We start from the raw sequence: 13,503 nt of genomic DNA, 5'->3' as shown, positions 1-13,503 counted from the left end.
GAGAGTTTTTTTCATCCATACAAAAACTATTTACCAAAATAGTGTTGTTAGAAAAGTATTTACAAATAATAATAATAATAATAATAATAATAATAATAATAATAATAATAATAATAATAATAATAATAATGTTTTTGAAGATTTTTTTTTGTCCCACGCTCCAAATCTAATTGGATAAATCTAGTTCGTTAAATAACTATTGATCTAATCAAACCTACTTTGAAACAAAAACATATTTTAAAAATCTAAAAATTTGTATTTGATAAAAAAGGGATTTTTTTCTTCACCTGTTTTGTTGATACCTTGTTTATTTATTTATTTTTTTTAAATCAAGTTTTCAAGGTATGAGTTAGGCCATTTTTATTCCATTCATTAACAATGTTAATAAACTTTACAGTTTAACTAGTAAATAAAAAGGCTTTTTTTTATATATTTTTAGATAAACAAATTTTCTTTTTTTAATAGCCAACGGAACCTTCATTAATAGAAAACGAAAACCAAAACTACAAAGTTTCCAGCCAGAAGCTAAGTTGGACATCTAACCGGAAAAAAAGAAAACACAAAAAGAAATACAAAGCAAACCGCATTACAAGTTTAAATTAAAATCCCACCATTCCTGTCTCGATATCGCATGGTATTTTGAGCACTTAAAAGGGATAAAACTTAAAAGTCTACATCGTGTTTTGAGCACAATATTTAGTAAGAATAAGCCATATAAAATTTATGTATTCCGTGGAACACACAAAAGAGTTGTAGGTTTGAATCCATACCTTACTTTATTCGTTAATACACTAGGTTATCACCCGCGAACTTCGCGGGTAGGAAAATTTAATCTACATTATCACAAAGTGTATAAATATAAATACAAATACAAAAGTAACACATTACATAAATTACATATTGACAAAGTGAAAATATAGTTAAAATGCATTTAAGTATGAAACGATTAGGGACTCAGATCGTTAAACTTTTTGATTTTGGATTCAAGTAGTTAAAAGTAAATATAATAAACTATTATAATATATTAAATAAAAGAGAAAAATATACATATATATTATTATAAAAATAAAATTACTATTTATCGTTTTTCGTCAACAATATTTATATATATATATAATATAATAATGATGAATTTTTAGTTATTTGTATTTGGTATAAATTACATTACATTGGTTAAATAAAAAAGAAATGGTACAGGGTTGGGCCCGAATCTGTTTGGAGTTGACTCTAATCAGTTCCTATAGGTTCAAATACGGCCCAAATCGATTCCTAACTCAAACCAGGGGCCCAAATTTGAAAAGCGGGTTGGTTTTGAAACCTGTTCATACACATACACCTCTAAGTTCACTATGTATGAAGCCCATTAGCTAAAATGTTCTAGATACAAATCTCGTCAAAACCCCAACATTATTTGACAGACGCGCAAGCAAACATTGTGTAAATTGTTTTTAAAAAAATTACTCACACCTCTTGCACACTTTCAAAGGTAAAAAAAAAAGAGAATGGATATTCATGATCAATTCAAAACACATGAACATGAAAACTATATTCATAACTTCTGATCCAGTTTCCACATTTATAAAGGTAAAAAAAAACACCAAAGCCGCAGAGAAAAAAAAAAAGAAAAAAAGAGCAAGCAAACATCATACCATTCACTTTCCCACCAAACCAATCTACATAAATCACCAACATTCATTCATTACCCATCATCTACTCATATTATATTTACATTCACTATACACCATTTTCATACCCTTTCTCGACGCATTGTTAGGCTTTTACGGTTACTCCACCGTTTGTAAGTCAAAGTCAATTCAGGTCAAAGTCAAATGTCAGCATGCTTTGCAAAGGTTATTAGTTGTGACATTAGAAGAACGCTGCTCTCGAATTGGACTTGTAGGCCTGTGTAGTTGTTCCCGACTGACACATAACTATCACATAAACCTCATTCTTCGGCAATAGAATAGCACACCAAAAGTCAACCACGACACTTCTGAGTACATCCTCTGATGAGTATAATACTATAAATCTAGACAGAATGGAACAAATAAAAAAAATATGATTAACCACACAAAATATTAGATGAGCAACATATCAGAGATGATTCCGTTCATTAGTCGACGGCGCCGGAGAGACCGAATCCGGTGAGATGCTTGACGCGAAGTCGGTGAAGTTGAAGGACCGCAATGTCGGTGAAGTGTCATCCTACTTTTACCGGACCACACATCAAATGCCTGGACATTCAGAAAATATGTTTAAACTTAAAAGATTATAAAAGAAAATATTCATTTACTCTCTTATACACCTAGATTGTATGTCCGATAACCTCAACCTTGAATGAAATCCAAAATATAAAGCATGAAAATAAGAAACAACTGAAAATTAATATATTTGTTTAGAAAGATTCTTTATTCTGAAAATGACGCTTAACCTGCACTCAGAAGACGTGCTTTCCTTACACGGATGTACTTGCCCGTCATACATGTACTTACCTCAACCATATGATCCCTAAATAATGAGATACTTGTAACCAATAATAACTTATAAAAAGCGCATCCAAACACCCTCATAAAGCCTAATAGTGTATTCATAAACGATTGGCCGGTAACCATGGTTTAAAAAACGGAAACGGGTTTCGAGGTGTTTTCCCTTTGCCTCACAAAGCGTAAAACCTCGAGGCGAACCGAAGCTTAAGCCCGAGGCGGAATTTAAAAAAAATATAAAAATTATATAGCTTATAAAATAATAATACTAACTAAAATCATCATCGAATACACACATAAAAAGATATAAATTGCTTAAAATTGACACAAAAAGTCAAAAACATCTAAAAACAAATATCAAAAACCCCTGATGGCTCAGCCCCTCTGAGGCGCACGCACAACATAAACCCCCTGAGGCCATAATCGTTTTTTGGGTGTTTCGCTTCGAGGTGCCTTGAGGCGCACGCCTCAACCGTTTTTTAAATCCATGCCGGTAACCAGGCTACGCGGATCCAAGTTGTTAGCAAAACTACAAATAAAAATAAAAAACAACAAAATCAAGTGGGGGTTTACCACCATGTTGTTTCTTGCAAGGCAATGGATCTGTTGTAAGAACCTTAGTAGGCACAAATGGCACTGCTGTAGTTCTCACAAAACATCATGAGCATAGATATTAATCCATGGACCATCAGTTCTGCATAAATATGACCAAATAAACACATGAGTACAAAACCTTTCATGTATCCAACTTATAAGTGACAAAATGAGCAAGCAAAGCAACAGGTCCAATGGATAAATAATTGGTAGTTATACAAAATATTATTCTAATACTAAATTATTGAGATAAATGTATGCCAATTGACCTTAATATCAGGTTAGCACTTGAAGCCTCATAGATTTAAAGAACTTTAGCTTAGATATGAGTCTTCTTCTCCTCAAAACACTTTGCTATAATCCTTCGGTGTGTTAATTAATTGGCATACTAAAATTAAATACTCTGTAAGTACCTGATACATTTATTTTGTAAGCCTTCTTTAGATTCTTTAGATATATTTTCTTCAAACACAACCCTACACAAACCACAACCATATGTTACGGTTCAGACTCCAGGTGAAATCAAGAAATAATACGCAATTTGGAACAAAGAACATGATGCCCGTACCTGGACCCCTAAACCGCTTGGCGACGCCGCGTGATGAGTCAATGGGGTCTTCATTGCATGCTCCATAAACTTCCCCACATCCACCACCCCCCCCCCCCCAAAAAAAAAAAAAAGCTTTCAGTTCAGCATCTCCAGGTACCTCAAATTCTATTGTATCGCCATCTTTTATTGTAGCAATTTTATTCAATATTAGTAGCTGCAAATAAAAAAATGTTTATACAGAAATCACAAGCAAGAAAGTGTAGATGATCAAACAATAACTATAAAAGAACACATTTTACCTTCCGATTTGCTCATAGTTTTTCAGTAAATGATAAAGAGTTTTCTCTTCAGCAAGCATATAGCTACCTGAATTCGAACGAAGACGACCACAAACTGCTTTAACCTACATACGTATATGCATATATTAATGGGACATGGCTAACTAATCATGGGTATATTATATTCCCAAACGGATCAGGCAGCAAAATTTAGAAACTTTTTTTCTTAAAGAAAGAGGTTAAATTGATTAATCCAAACTGGTTTTGACCCATCGCAAAATTTAGAAACTTTTTTTTTCTTGAATATGAATGTTAGATTCACTGATTTCAATGTGTCATGTTCTGCAAATTGTCAAGATAATCAAGCTTCGCCATTCCTTTCACTTCAACCTCACTGGAGCATGCCCAAGTTAGGGACTAAATGCGCTACAAAGTGCAAACCACAGAGACCATCTGTGAACTTTAGGAAAGCTAGGGACCAAATCCAAAATTTTCGTAAACTATAGGGACATCAGTGTACAATTTAAGGTAATCTTCAAACTCATCATTTTTCACATGGTAGCCTATAACCTTAGACTTGATATAATAAAAAGTTTAATGATAATTTCTCGGCCCAAATTGATGGTTAACCAAAACAGAAATCTAAACAACGTTGGTTATGGTTTTATGCAGTTGAGTCAAAGAAAAAAAGGGTGCATTAGTGAAAAGATAATCACCTGATCCTCAAACTCATCCTTGATAGCTAGCTTGTTAGCCTCTTCTTCTAAAAGAGCTTTCATTTGAGATTTCAAGATGTATCCGGGAGGGAGATCGTGTCTGTAATGGCACTCTTTATTACCGTTTGGACATACCCAGAACCAACCATATTGCTTTTTCTCCACTGCATCGAGGAAGTGTTTACAAACCTACAAAAGTAGTCCCCACGAGTCAAATGAAATTTTTTTTGAAAAATCAAATTCCCAAAAATGTATCATAAACTGACATTATACTTTAAGATGACTTGATTGAAAAAAAAAACAAAAGAAAAAATGTGGGAGAACACCCGTGCACTGGCAGTAATAATTTATTCCAATTATCATGCATCGTCTTTTTAGCGCTAGATACAGAGCCAATATAATCCACCTATATGATATAAAGACTTGATACGTAATAAAGTAAGAGCTTAAGAAAGTATACGATGTCGGTTGGTTTATTCTGGTTGTACTCTTTTCCTTTTGATTCCACAACTTTTTCCAACGTCTCCAAATCCCAGTCCTCCATTGTTCCTAAGATACACATGTAGAAATTGATTATACTCCATAATCCATATCAAAGGACACAAAGAAAAAAAGGTAAACCTACAAAATAAAATACAAATAAATAAATAAAAATGTTACAGCATCACCTTCATCACGCTTATCACTGAAAATGTCAAACTTTTCACCCTTTGTTTGTACATTCAAGTCATGAGAAAACTTGCATTTGAAACCTTTCGCACATTGACCAGCCTTGAAAAACTCGCACAATATAGACTTTGGATCCACCCCTGACCATAACGATAACCTATGAGATGGTAAATCGTATTGGCCAACTTAACTTGATTCACAAATATGCTCTTAACTCGCACATAAGCCACAATATAATAGTCCCATTTTTTACAGCCGAATAATACTGTATTTTCCAATCATTAACCACTCCTTAAATTTAGACCAAACTGCATCACATTATGTTAAATTGATGAGTAGAGTGAATACTTACGTGCAGACTGCATGACCGGTTTCATGATAGGCTACTAACATCTTGTTATTTCCATCTGTCATCTGAGTTCATTCAGTTCCTACAATGATTCTATCAATCAAGTCATCAATCTTTTTCAAACTAATCTTACCCTTGCCTCTTCTGCCATCAAGATGGTTGTATCGTTCATTAGATTTGCCAGCTCATACAGTTTAACCTAGAAGTTCACATCGTGATCACATTTAGTGACACGTTCTTGTCGAGCTTCTTGTTTTTGCTATGAATTATCAGTATTTCTTCTCTTCCTTTCACATCTGGCAGAAGAATATACATTCGAATTCAGTACAAGTAATACACTTCATCAAGAATTAGACTAATATAGAATTTAAAAACAGTTGTACAGAATAATAATTATCAACTTAAAGAAAACTAAAAACAAAACAATAGTTGTACTTATTTCATAGTGGAAATAAAATGAAATGGTAGTGTATTCGAGAAGGTAGAAGACATTGACATAATATATTGTCTTGTATAAGCTCGAAATGAATTCATTTCATGTCAATTGTTCTCCGAGCGAAATACCTATCAATTGAGCTTGACACGAACTTGAGCACAGTGTTCCATCGGAATTAAAGCCAGACCCCAAGCATTCCATACAGTAAATGCATCAGTCTTAAAAAGAATTATAACATTAGATAAAAGAAAACTGAAAAAAATATAGAATATGGTTTATACTATACATACCTTACACTTTTTACAAGTATACACAGCCATGATATATCGTTCTTCAAGGATTAAACGATCACGCAACCAAAAAAGTTTTCAATCTCAAACACCACCTGAGAATAAAAACCCTTTTCGATTAAGATTCAATCTCAAACACCACCTGAGAATAAAAACCAAAAAAAAAAGTTTTCAACTTTAAATACCGATCTGACACAGATGAACATAAATCGTTGAAAAGATCTTATTTTGAATAAACCTATCTAATCAAGCTTATTTTTCGTTTAAAGATGAGTTTAATTTGTTAAAATCACCAATTTTAATAAAATCGTAAAGATACATTCCAAACAAAAATAGGCAAATAAAAAATCATATAAGGCTTAAGCTCTAGCTCCATCGTCTGTGAAGCATTAGAACTCCACTTTGTAGCATGGTCTCTGGCTTTTGTAGAAAAAAATAAAAAAAGTCTCAGATCAACACAAACAAAAAACGACTTCAAACATCTCGTTTACAACAGAAACCCCAAAAGTGCAAATGAATGCCGAAATCAAAGTCTAACCCAAAATCAAACATTACCTTGAGACCGAAGAATCCAGATAACAAAATCTGCAAAAAAAAAAAGATACAAAAAAAGAAATGTCTTTATACTGTGGAAACGATGAGAAGGGGTACAAAGGACACATGATTCCTTCTTTTGAGCCATCAAATGAAGAAGAAAGCAAATCTGCGTTTTTGATAGTGATCGATTATAGAGGGCGACAAAGGAGAGCGGTGTTAGGGTTTTGAAAAAAAAAAACTTAGTTCCACCTAATAGTGATGGAAGAATGAATTGAATTAAAAGAGGATTTGGTATTAGGGTGATTGAAGATACCTTAATGGAGATGAAGGATAGTGGAGATGATTGACTCGAAATGTTAATGCCTGAATCATATGCTTGAACCAGAACGGAGATGAAAGGAGAATGGAGATGAATGCTGTGTCTAGGGTTTTGGAAAATAATATATAGGATCCATTTTAGGTTGACCCAAAACAATGCCCAACCAGATTTAAAAACGGATCCCGCGTCCATCCATTGTAAATTTGTGTGTAGAACCAAAATGTGATTTCCCTCCTAAACTACATTGCCACATCAGCCAAGATGGCCAAATAGAAATGCCACCTAGCCCAAATCCATCTCATTTATATATATATATATATATATAGATGTTATAAAGAGTTAATAGGTTCAAATCTACTATCTCTTTCATATGTTCTAACACAAAATACATAATTTCTATGTGGGTTTTTCTTAGAGAATACTTTACATAAAACACAATTTTGACTTTTAATTTTTTAGTAGTTGTAATTAAATCCACCAACTTTTTTTTAATAAAAAATAATAATAAATAAAAGCCTTTTTTATTTACCGGTTAAACCTTAAACAATTTTACAAGTTTTTTAATATATTAAGTTTTAAATCAATATATAAAATAATTATAAGGTCTGTTTAAAATATCTTTTAAGTAATGTTATTTAGTTTTAAAATTACACTTACTGTTTTATTTATATAAATAAAATATTAGTCAACGAAAATATATCAATGACAGATTTGAGTGAATTTTCACTTTTTTTTTAATTGAATAACTTAAACATGAATATCAATATCAGGGGGTAACTAAAGTTATAAGAATCACGGTAGGGCTTTTTTTAATAAAATACATAATTTTAGATTTATAAAATATGTCTTTGTTTCAAAGTAGGTTTAATAAAAAAAAGCAATTTTCTTTTTAGATTCTAAAAAACATGATTAAATCAATAATTATTTAATGAATTGCATTTATCCAGTTAGATTAGGAGTGAGAAACAAAAAAAATCTTCAAAAACACTATTATGGTAAATACTTTTCTAATAACACAATTTTGGTAAATAATTTTTCCATCAACACTATTATAGGAAAAAGTCTATGATTTTGTGGTTACTTCACACATTCATATCAAAGGTTAAATGTTTGAATCCTGCAAACTATAGTCACAGATGATACAGTTTTGGTTACTAAAAATCATAATTTTTCTCGTCTAAAACTAGTGGTTTGGTTTTGTTTTCTTTCTAGTTATGATTCGATTTTGGTTACACCTAGTTCCGAAACTAGATTGTACTGAACCAAACTATAAAACACGACCACACCGAATTCGTTTGAATTCTTGTTATTGGATTTACGACATAGATTTATTATCAAGAGTAAATTGCCAAAATCATCCTTGAGGTTTGGACATATTTGTCGGTTTCATCCAAAACAACTTTTTTGTACTATATTGCCCTTTACTTTTGAGATTTTTTGTCATTTTTCATCCAAATGTCTAATTTGGGTTATTTTTTAGCATATCTATAGATGAAAATGACAAAAAAAATCCCAAACCTCATGGACGATTTTGGCAAAAAAAGTTAGACATTCATATGAAAATGACAAATTAGCTCAAAAGTGAAGGGCAATATGGTACAAAAAAATTGTTTTTGATGAAACTAACAAACGTGCCCAAACCTCATCAGAGACGATTTTGGCAATTTACTCTATTATCAATGGGAAAGTTTAATGCTTACATTTAATAATAGGTGATTAACATATAATTTAGTACAAAAGTTTTTCGCCCAGTTTTGTTATTTTTATGTCCAAATATTTCAAGCCCATTTGTAAGACCGAAAATCGACTTATCTCCAAATGAAACCAAACCCGTACGAAAGCTGAAACTATTGACTTCTTATAACCGAAACTTTTAGTTTTCGTTTTGTTTAAGTCTAAAACCAAGACAAACAACCGCATGTACATCCACCACAAAATTCAACTTTTATTATAATAGGACTAAACATAAAAACGTTAAATAGCTTATGATGGGTTGGTGAAATTTCAAAGTTTCATGTGTTTAATTATATCAATTTGTGTGAAATAATTTTAGAATACACCAGTTTGAGATGGATTGTATTTTGCAGATCTTAATAGGTTTAAGGTGCATTTTTGGAAGCTTCACGGGGCTTTGGAATAAAGGTAGCGAGGAAATGATGTGTTTGGGAGCTTACCGGAGCTTAAATGGGTGCATTATGGTAGCTAATTGAGAGAGTGGAAGCACCAGTAAGCACATGGAAGCATATGGAAGTAACCGAGATTGGTTTTGAGAAGAAATGAGAACACATGGGATGGTGACACAAGTTGTTTCCTCAGGGACGTATCTTACGTCCCCGTTAGCCTCTTTGGGATGCAAACCAGGACGCGTGACAGTGGGGATTTTAGGTCAAGGACGTATAACGCGTCCCCATCAGTTACATGTCGCGAATTTCTTTCTTTGACCCATTTTAATGCGCTATTCATTCCAATTAACAAACACTAATTGGGGTTTTCCATAGACCTTTTTAGGAGCTTTTGGGGAAATTCTTGAAGATCCAATCCATCCATTACTATGTTTCATCAAGTTTTGAAGATCAATCATTTACTATGAGTGGCTAATCACTCCAAGATCATCCCAAGGTGAAAAATTGTGAGTTTTCCAGGGTTTGGTTTTTATGTTTTGGTTTGATACAAACATTTGTTAATCTTTGATTTAAATTGTAATATACTGAAAAGTATGCCTAGGTGCGCGCCTGGGTGAACCTTGACAACATAGGTTTTAATCGTGAGGGTTCAATGAGTTAGGGTTACGAGATTACCAAAATACCATTTCAACTAACGGTCAAATTAACGGTGAGTTGACAGAAGGGTACAACGTGTAGCGAAATACAAACCACAAAAACTCAGATACCCATTATTTTGAATTAATATTGCGTTGCACTATATTTATCTAAAGTTAAAAGTAGATGTTAAGAGCATTCACATCCAAGGCATCATATTCTTAGTGTGGTGTTTTTAAAATATAAAAAGTATAAAAAGTGGTTGTGAATAGAGGAGAGTGAAAATGTTACTGTTCATCTGTATATTTGGGGGGACACTCTTCATCCACTATAATTTTTTAATATATATTGAAAGCGGTTGTGAGTGAAGGAGAGAGAAAAATGTAATGATAAAGGTATAAAAATATTATTTAATTGAAAAGGAGAGAGAAAAAATATTTGTTTTTAGTGGAAATATATTGATATAGGAGTTATTTTTTAATGGAATGTATATATAATTTTAGAGGGTTGGATGTGAATGCTCTTAACATCACATTAACATTAGTGTTCGTAATTTACTTGTTTTGTTAGACACACGGATTACACCGTGTGAAGCCCCAGGGACCCCACAAGCAACGGTCATAGAACCACACCCATTATAAAAACGCATCCCGTCTCCAACAAATATCCAATCCCCAAATCGAAATATCAAGGAAACACACCAAACCCTAGCTCATAATCAAAAGAGGGCTTTCTTCACCATCAATCATCTAACAAAATTCCTTCTCACCCTCTTCAATTCATCACCAGATCCACCTAAATCATGGGCCAAGCCGAGAAATTGATGAACCAGATCATGGAACTCAAGTTCACCTCCAAAAGCCTGCAACGTCAGGCAAGAAAGTGCGAAAAAGACGAGAAATCAGAGAAACTCAAAGTCAAGAAAGCGATCGAGAAAGGTAACATGGACGGAGCAAGGATCTACGCCGAAAACGCCATCCGGAAACGTAGCGAACAGATGAATTACCTTCGGTTATCTTCTCGCCTTGATGCGGTTGTCGCCCGGCTTGATACGCAGGCGAAGATGACAACAATTAGCAAGTCTATGGGGTCGATTGTTAAGTCGCTTGAGTCAACGCTTGCTACGGGTAATCTGCAGAAGATGTCTGAGACTATGGACCAGTTTGAGAAACAGTTTGTGAATATGGAGGTGCAAGCCGAGTTTATGGAGAGTTCGATGGCTGGAAGTACTTCGCTTTCGACTCCGGAAGGGGAAGTTAATAGTTTGATGCAGCAAGTGGCTGATGATTATGGTTTGGAGGTGTCGGTTGGCCTGCCGCAACCTGCTGGACACGCGGTGGCGAATAAGACGGAGAAGGTTGAGGAGGATGATCTTACTAGGCGCCTTGCCGAGCTTAAAGCGCGTGGGTAATTGACTAATTGGAAGTTTATGTGGATTTTAATAATTTGTTTTATCTGAATTTCCTGATTGGGTATGTAAATTTGACTGAATTATGTTGTGTTATGTTACGTTATGTTCTTATTTACTGCTTGCTTGAAACTTGAAACTCGTGCTTTGCATATATTGTTATGAATCGATGCATATTCGGTTGTTTAATTGTTTTCTCTAGATGATTGTACATGCTGATGTTTGAGATTCGACTGATGATGACATTCGTTTTATTTAGAATTGCGCTAGTTTATTGGTTTGACAACAATGAATAACTAAGTGAAATTCTGACTGCATTTCCTGCAATCAGTTACAAGAGATTTCTATCTTTCCAAAAGTCGCTACAATACCGTAGTGTAGGGATACTCATATGCCCCACCAATGACCTTTTGAACCTTTGATTTTGTTATGTTTACCATCTTTAATAGCAAGAGGGTTGAATCCTTTATACATTATCTGGAATCTTTGAAAGAGGTTTTGTTTGGGGCTTGAATAACTTGATAGGTAGAACCCGGGGGAATCCAGAAACCACCCGCTTCTTCCATTAAACCCTACAATATGGCCCCCATTTGTAAAGGAGTTAAAGGGTGTTCCTTCTTCAACCCCGAATGGCCCAAATGTTCGTTTGTTGCTCTTGAAAGTGAGTGACCGAATCACCGGGCTGCCTCCATAGACGACGGGGCAATAGTGCCCACTAACACTTACTAAGATCTCATCTGGAAATTGTAGCTTAATCTGAAATTAATCCATAAGACATTCCGTAAATCAGTTTCCAACTTTAGTTCAAGTACATGGAGATTTAGTGAAATTAATCCATGTATGTACCTGAGCCGATTTGGTTCCACCAATGTCACCATGTTTTTCAGCTAGAAACGGTTTACCGTTGTTATCATATGTTACACGGATCGAGTCGATGTAGCTACCGTATACTAGAGTTATTTCTCTAACTCCAGTGTGTACTCCATCATCCATTCATCTCCTCCATTTCCTCCCCAGGGTCCCAATAGTATACTACCATCCTGCAATATTCAAATACGAGTGAGACCATTTTCAAAATTTAGAAAAAAAGAGAGAAATTAAAACAAGTAAAAACATAATGAGGGATTCCATACCATGATGACCCCAAGTAATTGTGTATAATGCTCTTGCTCTTGCACTCTAATTACAGACTACATGAGCAAACATAGTGCTAAAGTGTTAATCCTGATTCCCATTCTGATTCCATTCCAATAGAGGTAATCCACATTGCACAATCTAACAATTTACATGCATAAATCATGCACTGATTCCCTTTTCTTTGAATATATACCATCTTGGCAATATTGAACCTGAAAGAATGATCTACCAAAGTGCCATCAATATTCAACTTTGGATAGTGGAAACTCTTCAAATGAAAGTAGTAATATTGTCACTTGTGTGCAATAAATAATGTGGTATGCAAATTTTTGAAACATATATAATTACAAATTAAGGTAAAGTGACATACCCCTAGCAGGGGAAATATATTTTTCTTTTGAAAAACGGGCATGTCGCCTTTGGCAGGGGTGATCTCTTTGGCTCGTTATTATCCTTTGCAACCAAATAGGTCACCACTACCAAGGGTGATGGACCCGTTTTTGAAAAAAAAATAAAATAAATAAAATAAAATAAAATGCCGCCTCCAAGCGATGAATGTCATAGTCCCGGCACCATTAACAAAAGTTCCTAGTTATGCATCATTGAAAAGGACATCTGAATCGATGACAGTTGTAGATTCCTTTGAAGAATTGTATTCAACGTCTGAATCGGTATTCATAAAGTGAAAAGGGCTTTCAACAAACACTTGGTGTGTATCGAACCAAGAAACTCAAGAACAACATTCGAAGTCGAAACCGATTCAAAGTCCCAGTTAACTGTAACCATAAGTATCCGACTTCGGCTTCTATTGCAGTTCTGAAGCGTAACGAGCATCGATTTTGGGGGTTTCGTTAGGCGTTTGGGGACGAGTAATAAGGATTTGTTTAGATCGCCTCTTGAAACGATTTTCCTGACGGTGCAGTTGTGGTGGTCACAGGTGGTGGTTCTTAAGAGGGTTATAAATTGTAGGGTGGTTTA

General features: G+C 34.1%; 3 protein-coding genes across 14 annotated transcripts; 1 reads left to right on the top strand and 2 right to left on the bottom strand.

The window, feature by feature from the left end:
* Nucleotides 1-1,629: 1,629 nt before the first annotated feature.
* LOC110941488 (zinc finger CCCH domain-containing protein 11) lies at nt 1,630-7,312 on the bottom strand. 12 transcript variants are annotated; one of them, XM_035978035.1, is made up of 14 exons: nt 7,216-7,285; nt 6,921-7,068; nt 6,366-6,507; nt 6,204-6,293; nt 5,773-5,935; nt 5,643-5,704; nt 5,290-5,447; nt 5,082-5,170; nt 4,622-4,810; nt 3,927-4,030; nt 3,646-3,841; nt 3,491-3,553; nt 3,057-3,177; nt 1,630-2,508 (listed from the first exon to the last, which is right to left on the bottom strand). In XM_035978035.1, exons 5-11 carry the CDS (start codon nt 5,809-5,811, stop codon nt 3,835-3,837), a joined length of 648 nt encoding a protein of 215 aa, XP_035833928.1. In that variant the 5' UTR covers nt 5,812-5,935; nt 6,204-6,293; nt 6,366-6,507; nt 6,921-7,068; nt 7,216-7,285; the 3' UTR covers nt 1,630-2,508; nt 3,057-3,177; nt 3,491-3,553; nt 3,646-3,834. The 12 variants fall into 12 exon arrangements, with proteins under 12 accessions (XP_035833928.1, XP_035833925.1, XP_035833930.1 ...); XM_035978032.1 differs by having other exon boundaries at nt 1,630-2,234; XM_035978037.1 differs by having other exon boundaries at nt 1,630-2,234; nt 3,060-3,177.
* Nucleotides 7,313-10,638: 3,326 nt separating this feature from the next.
* Nucleotides 10,639-11,577, top strand: LOC110880136 (ESCRT-related protein CHMP1A). Its single transcript, XM_022128713.2, has one exon. It carries the CDS (start codon nt 10,783-10,785, stop codon nt 11,389-11,391), a length of 609 nt encoding a protein of 202 aa, XP_021984405.1. The 5' UTR covers nt 10,639-10,782; the 3' UTR covers nt 11,392-11,577.
* Nucleotides 11,578-11,775: 198 nt separating this feature from the next.
* On the bottom strand, nt 11,776-12,381 carry LOC110876952 (jacalin-related lectin 19). Its single transcript, XM_022125110.1, has 2 exons — nt 12,235-12,381; nt 11,776-12,144 (listed from the first exon to the last, which is right to left on the bottom strand). The coding sequence occupies exons 1-2, from the start codon at nt 12,379-12,381 to the stop codon at nt 11,776-11,778; spliced, it is 516 nt and encodes a 171-aa protein (XP_021980802.1).
* Between the last annotated feature and the right edge of the window lie 1,122 nt (nt 12,382-13,503).

Source organism: Helianthus annuus, chromosome 9 (assembly GCF_002127325.2).
Source record: "Helianthus annuus cultivar XRQ/B chromosome 9, HanXRQr2.0-SUNRISE, whole genome shotgun sequence".
In the NCBI taxonomy this organism is placed as follows: Eukaryota; Viridiplantae; Streptophyta; class Magnoliopsida; order Asterales; family Asteraceae; genus Helianthus; species Helianthus annuus.
Note: the sequence above shows the minus strand (reverse complement) of the source record. Positions and strands in the feature narration are given on the sequence as shown.

What these genes read in the sequence shown, in the direction of transcription:
- LOC110941488 (XM_035978027.1), bottom strand. Translation starts at nt 5,811, where the DNA reads ATGAACGATACAACCATCTTGATGGCAGAAGAGGCAAGG. An exon ending in TGATGGCAGAAGAGGCAAGG is followed by an intron (nt 5,705 to 5,772) that starts GTAAGATTAGTT and finishes GAATGAACTCAG; the next exon opens with ATGACAGATGGAAATAACAA. An exon ending in AGGATGAGTTTGAGGATCAG is followed by an intron (nt 4,031 to 4,621) that starts GTGATTATCTTT and finishes ATACGTATGTAG; the next exon opens with GTTAAAGCAGTTTGTGGTCG.
- LOC110880136 (XM_022128713.2), top strand. Translation starts at nt 10,783, where the DNA reads ATGGGCCAAGCCGAGAAATTGATGAACCAGATCATGGAACTCAAGTTC.
- LOC110876952 (XM_022125110.1), bottom strand. Translation starts at nt 12,381, where the DNA reads ATGGATGATGGAGTACACACTGGAGTTAGAGAAATAACTCTAGTATAC. An exon ending in GTGGAACCAAATCGGCTCAG is followed by an intron (nt 12,145 to 12,234) that starts GTACATACATGG and finishes GATTAATTTCAG; the next exon opens with ATTAAGCTACAATTTCCAGA.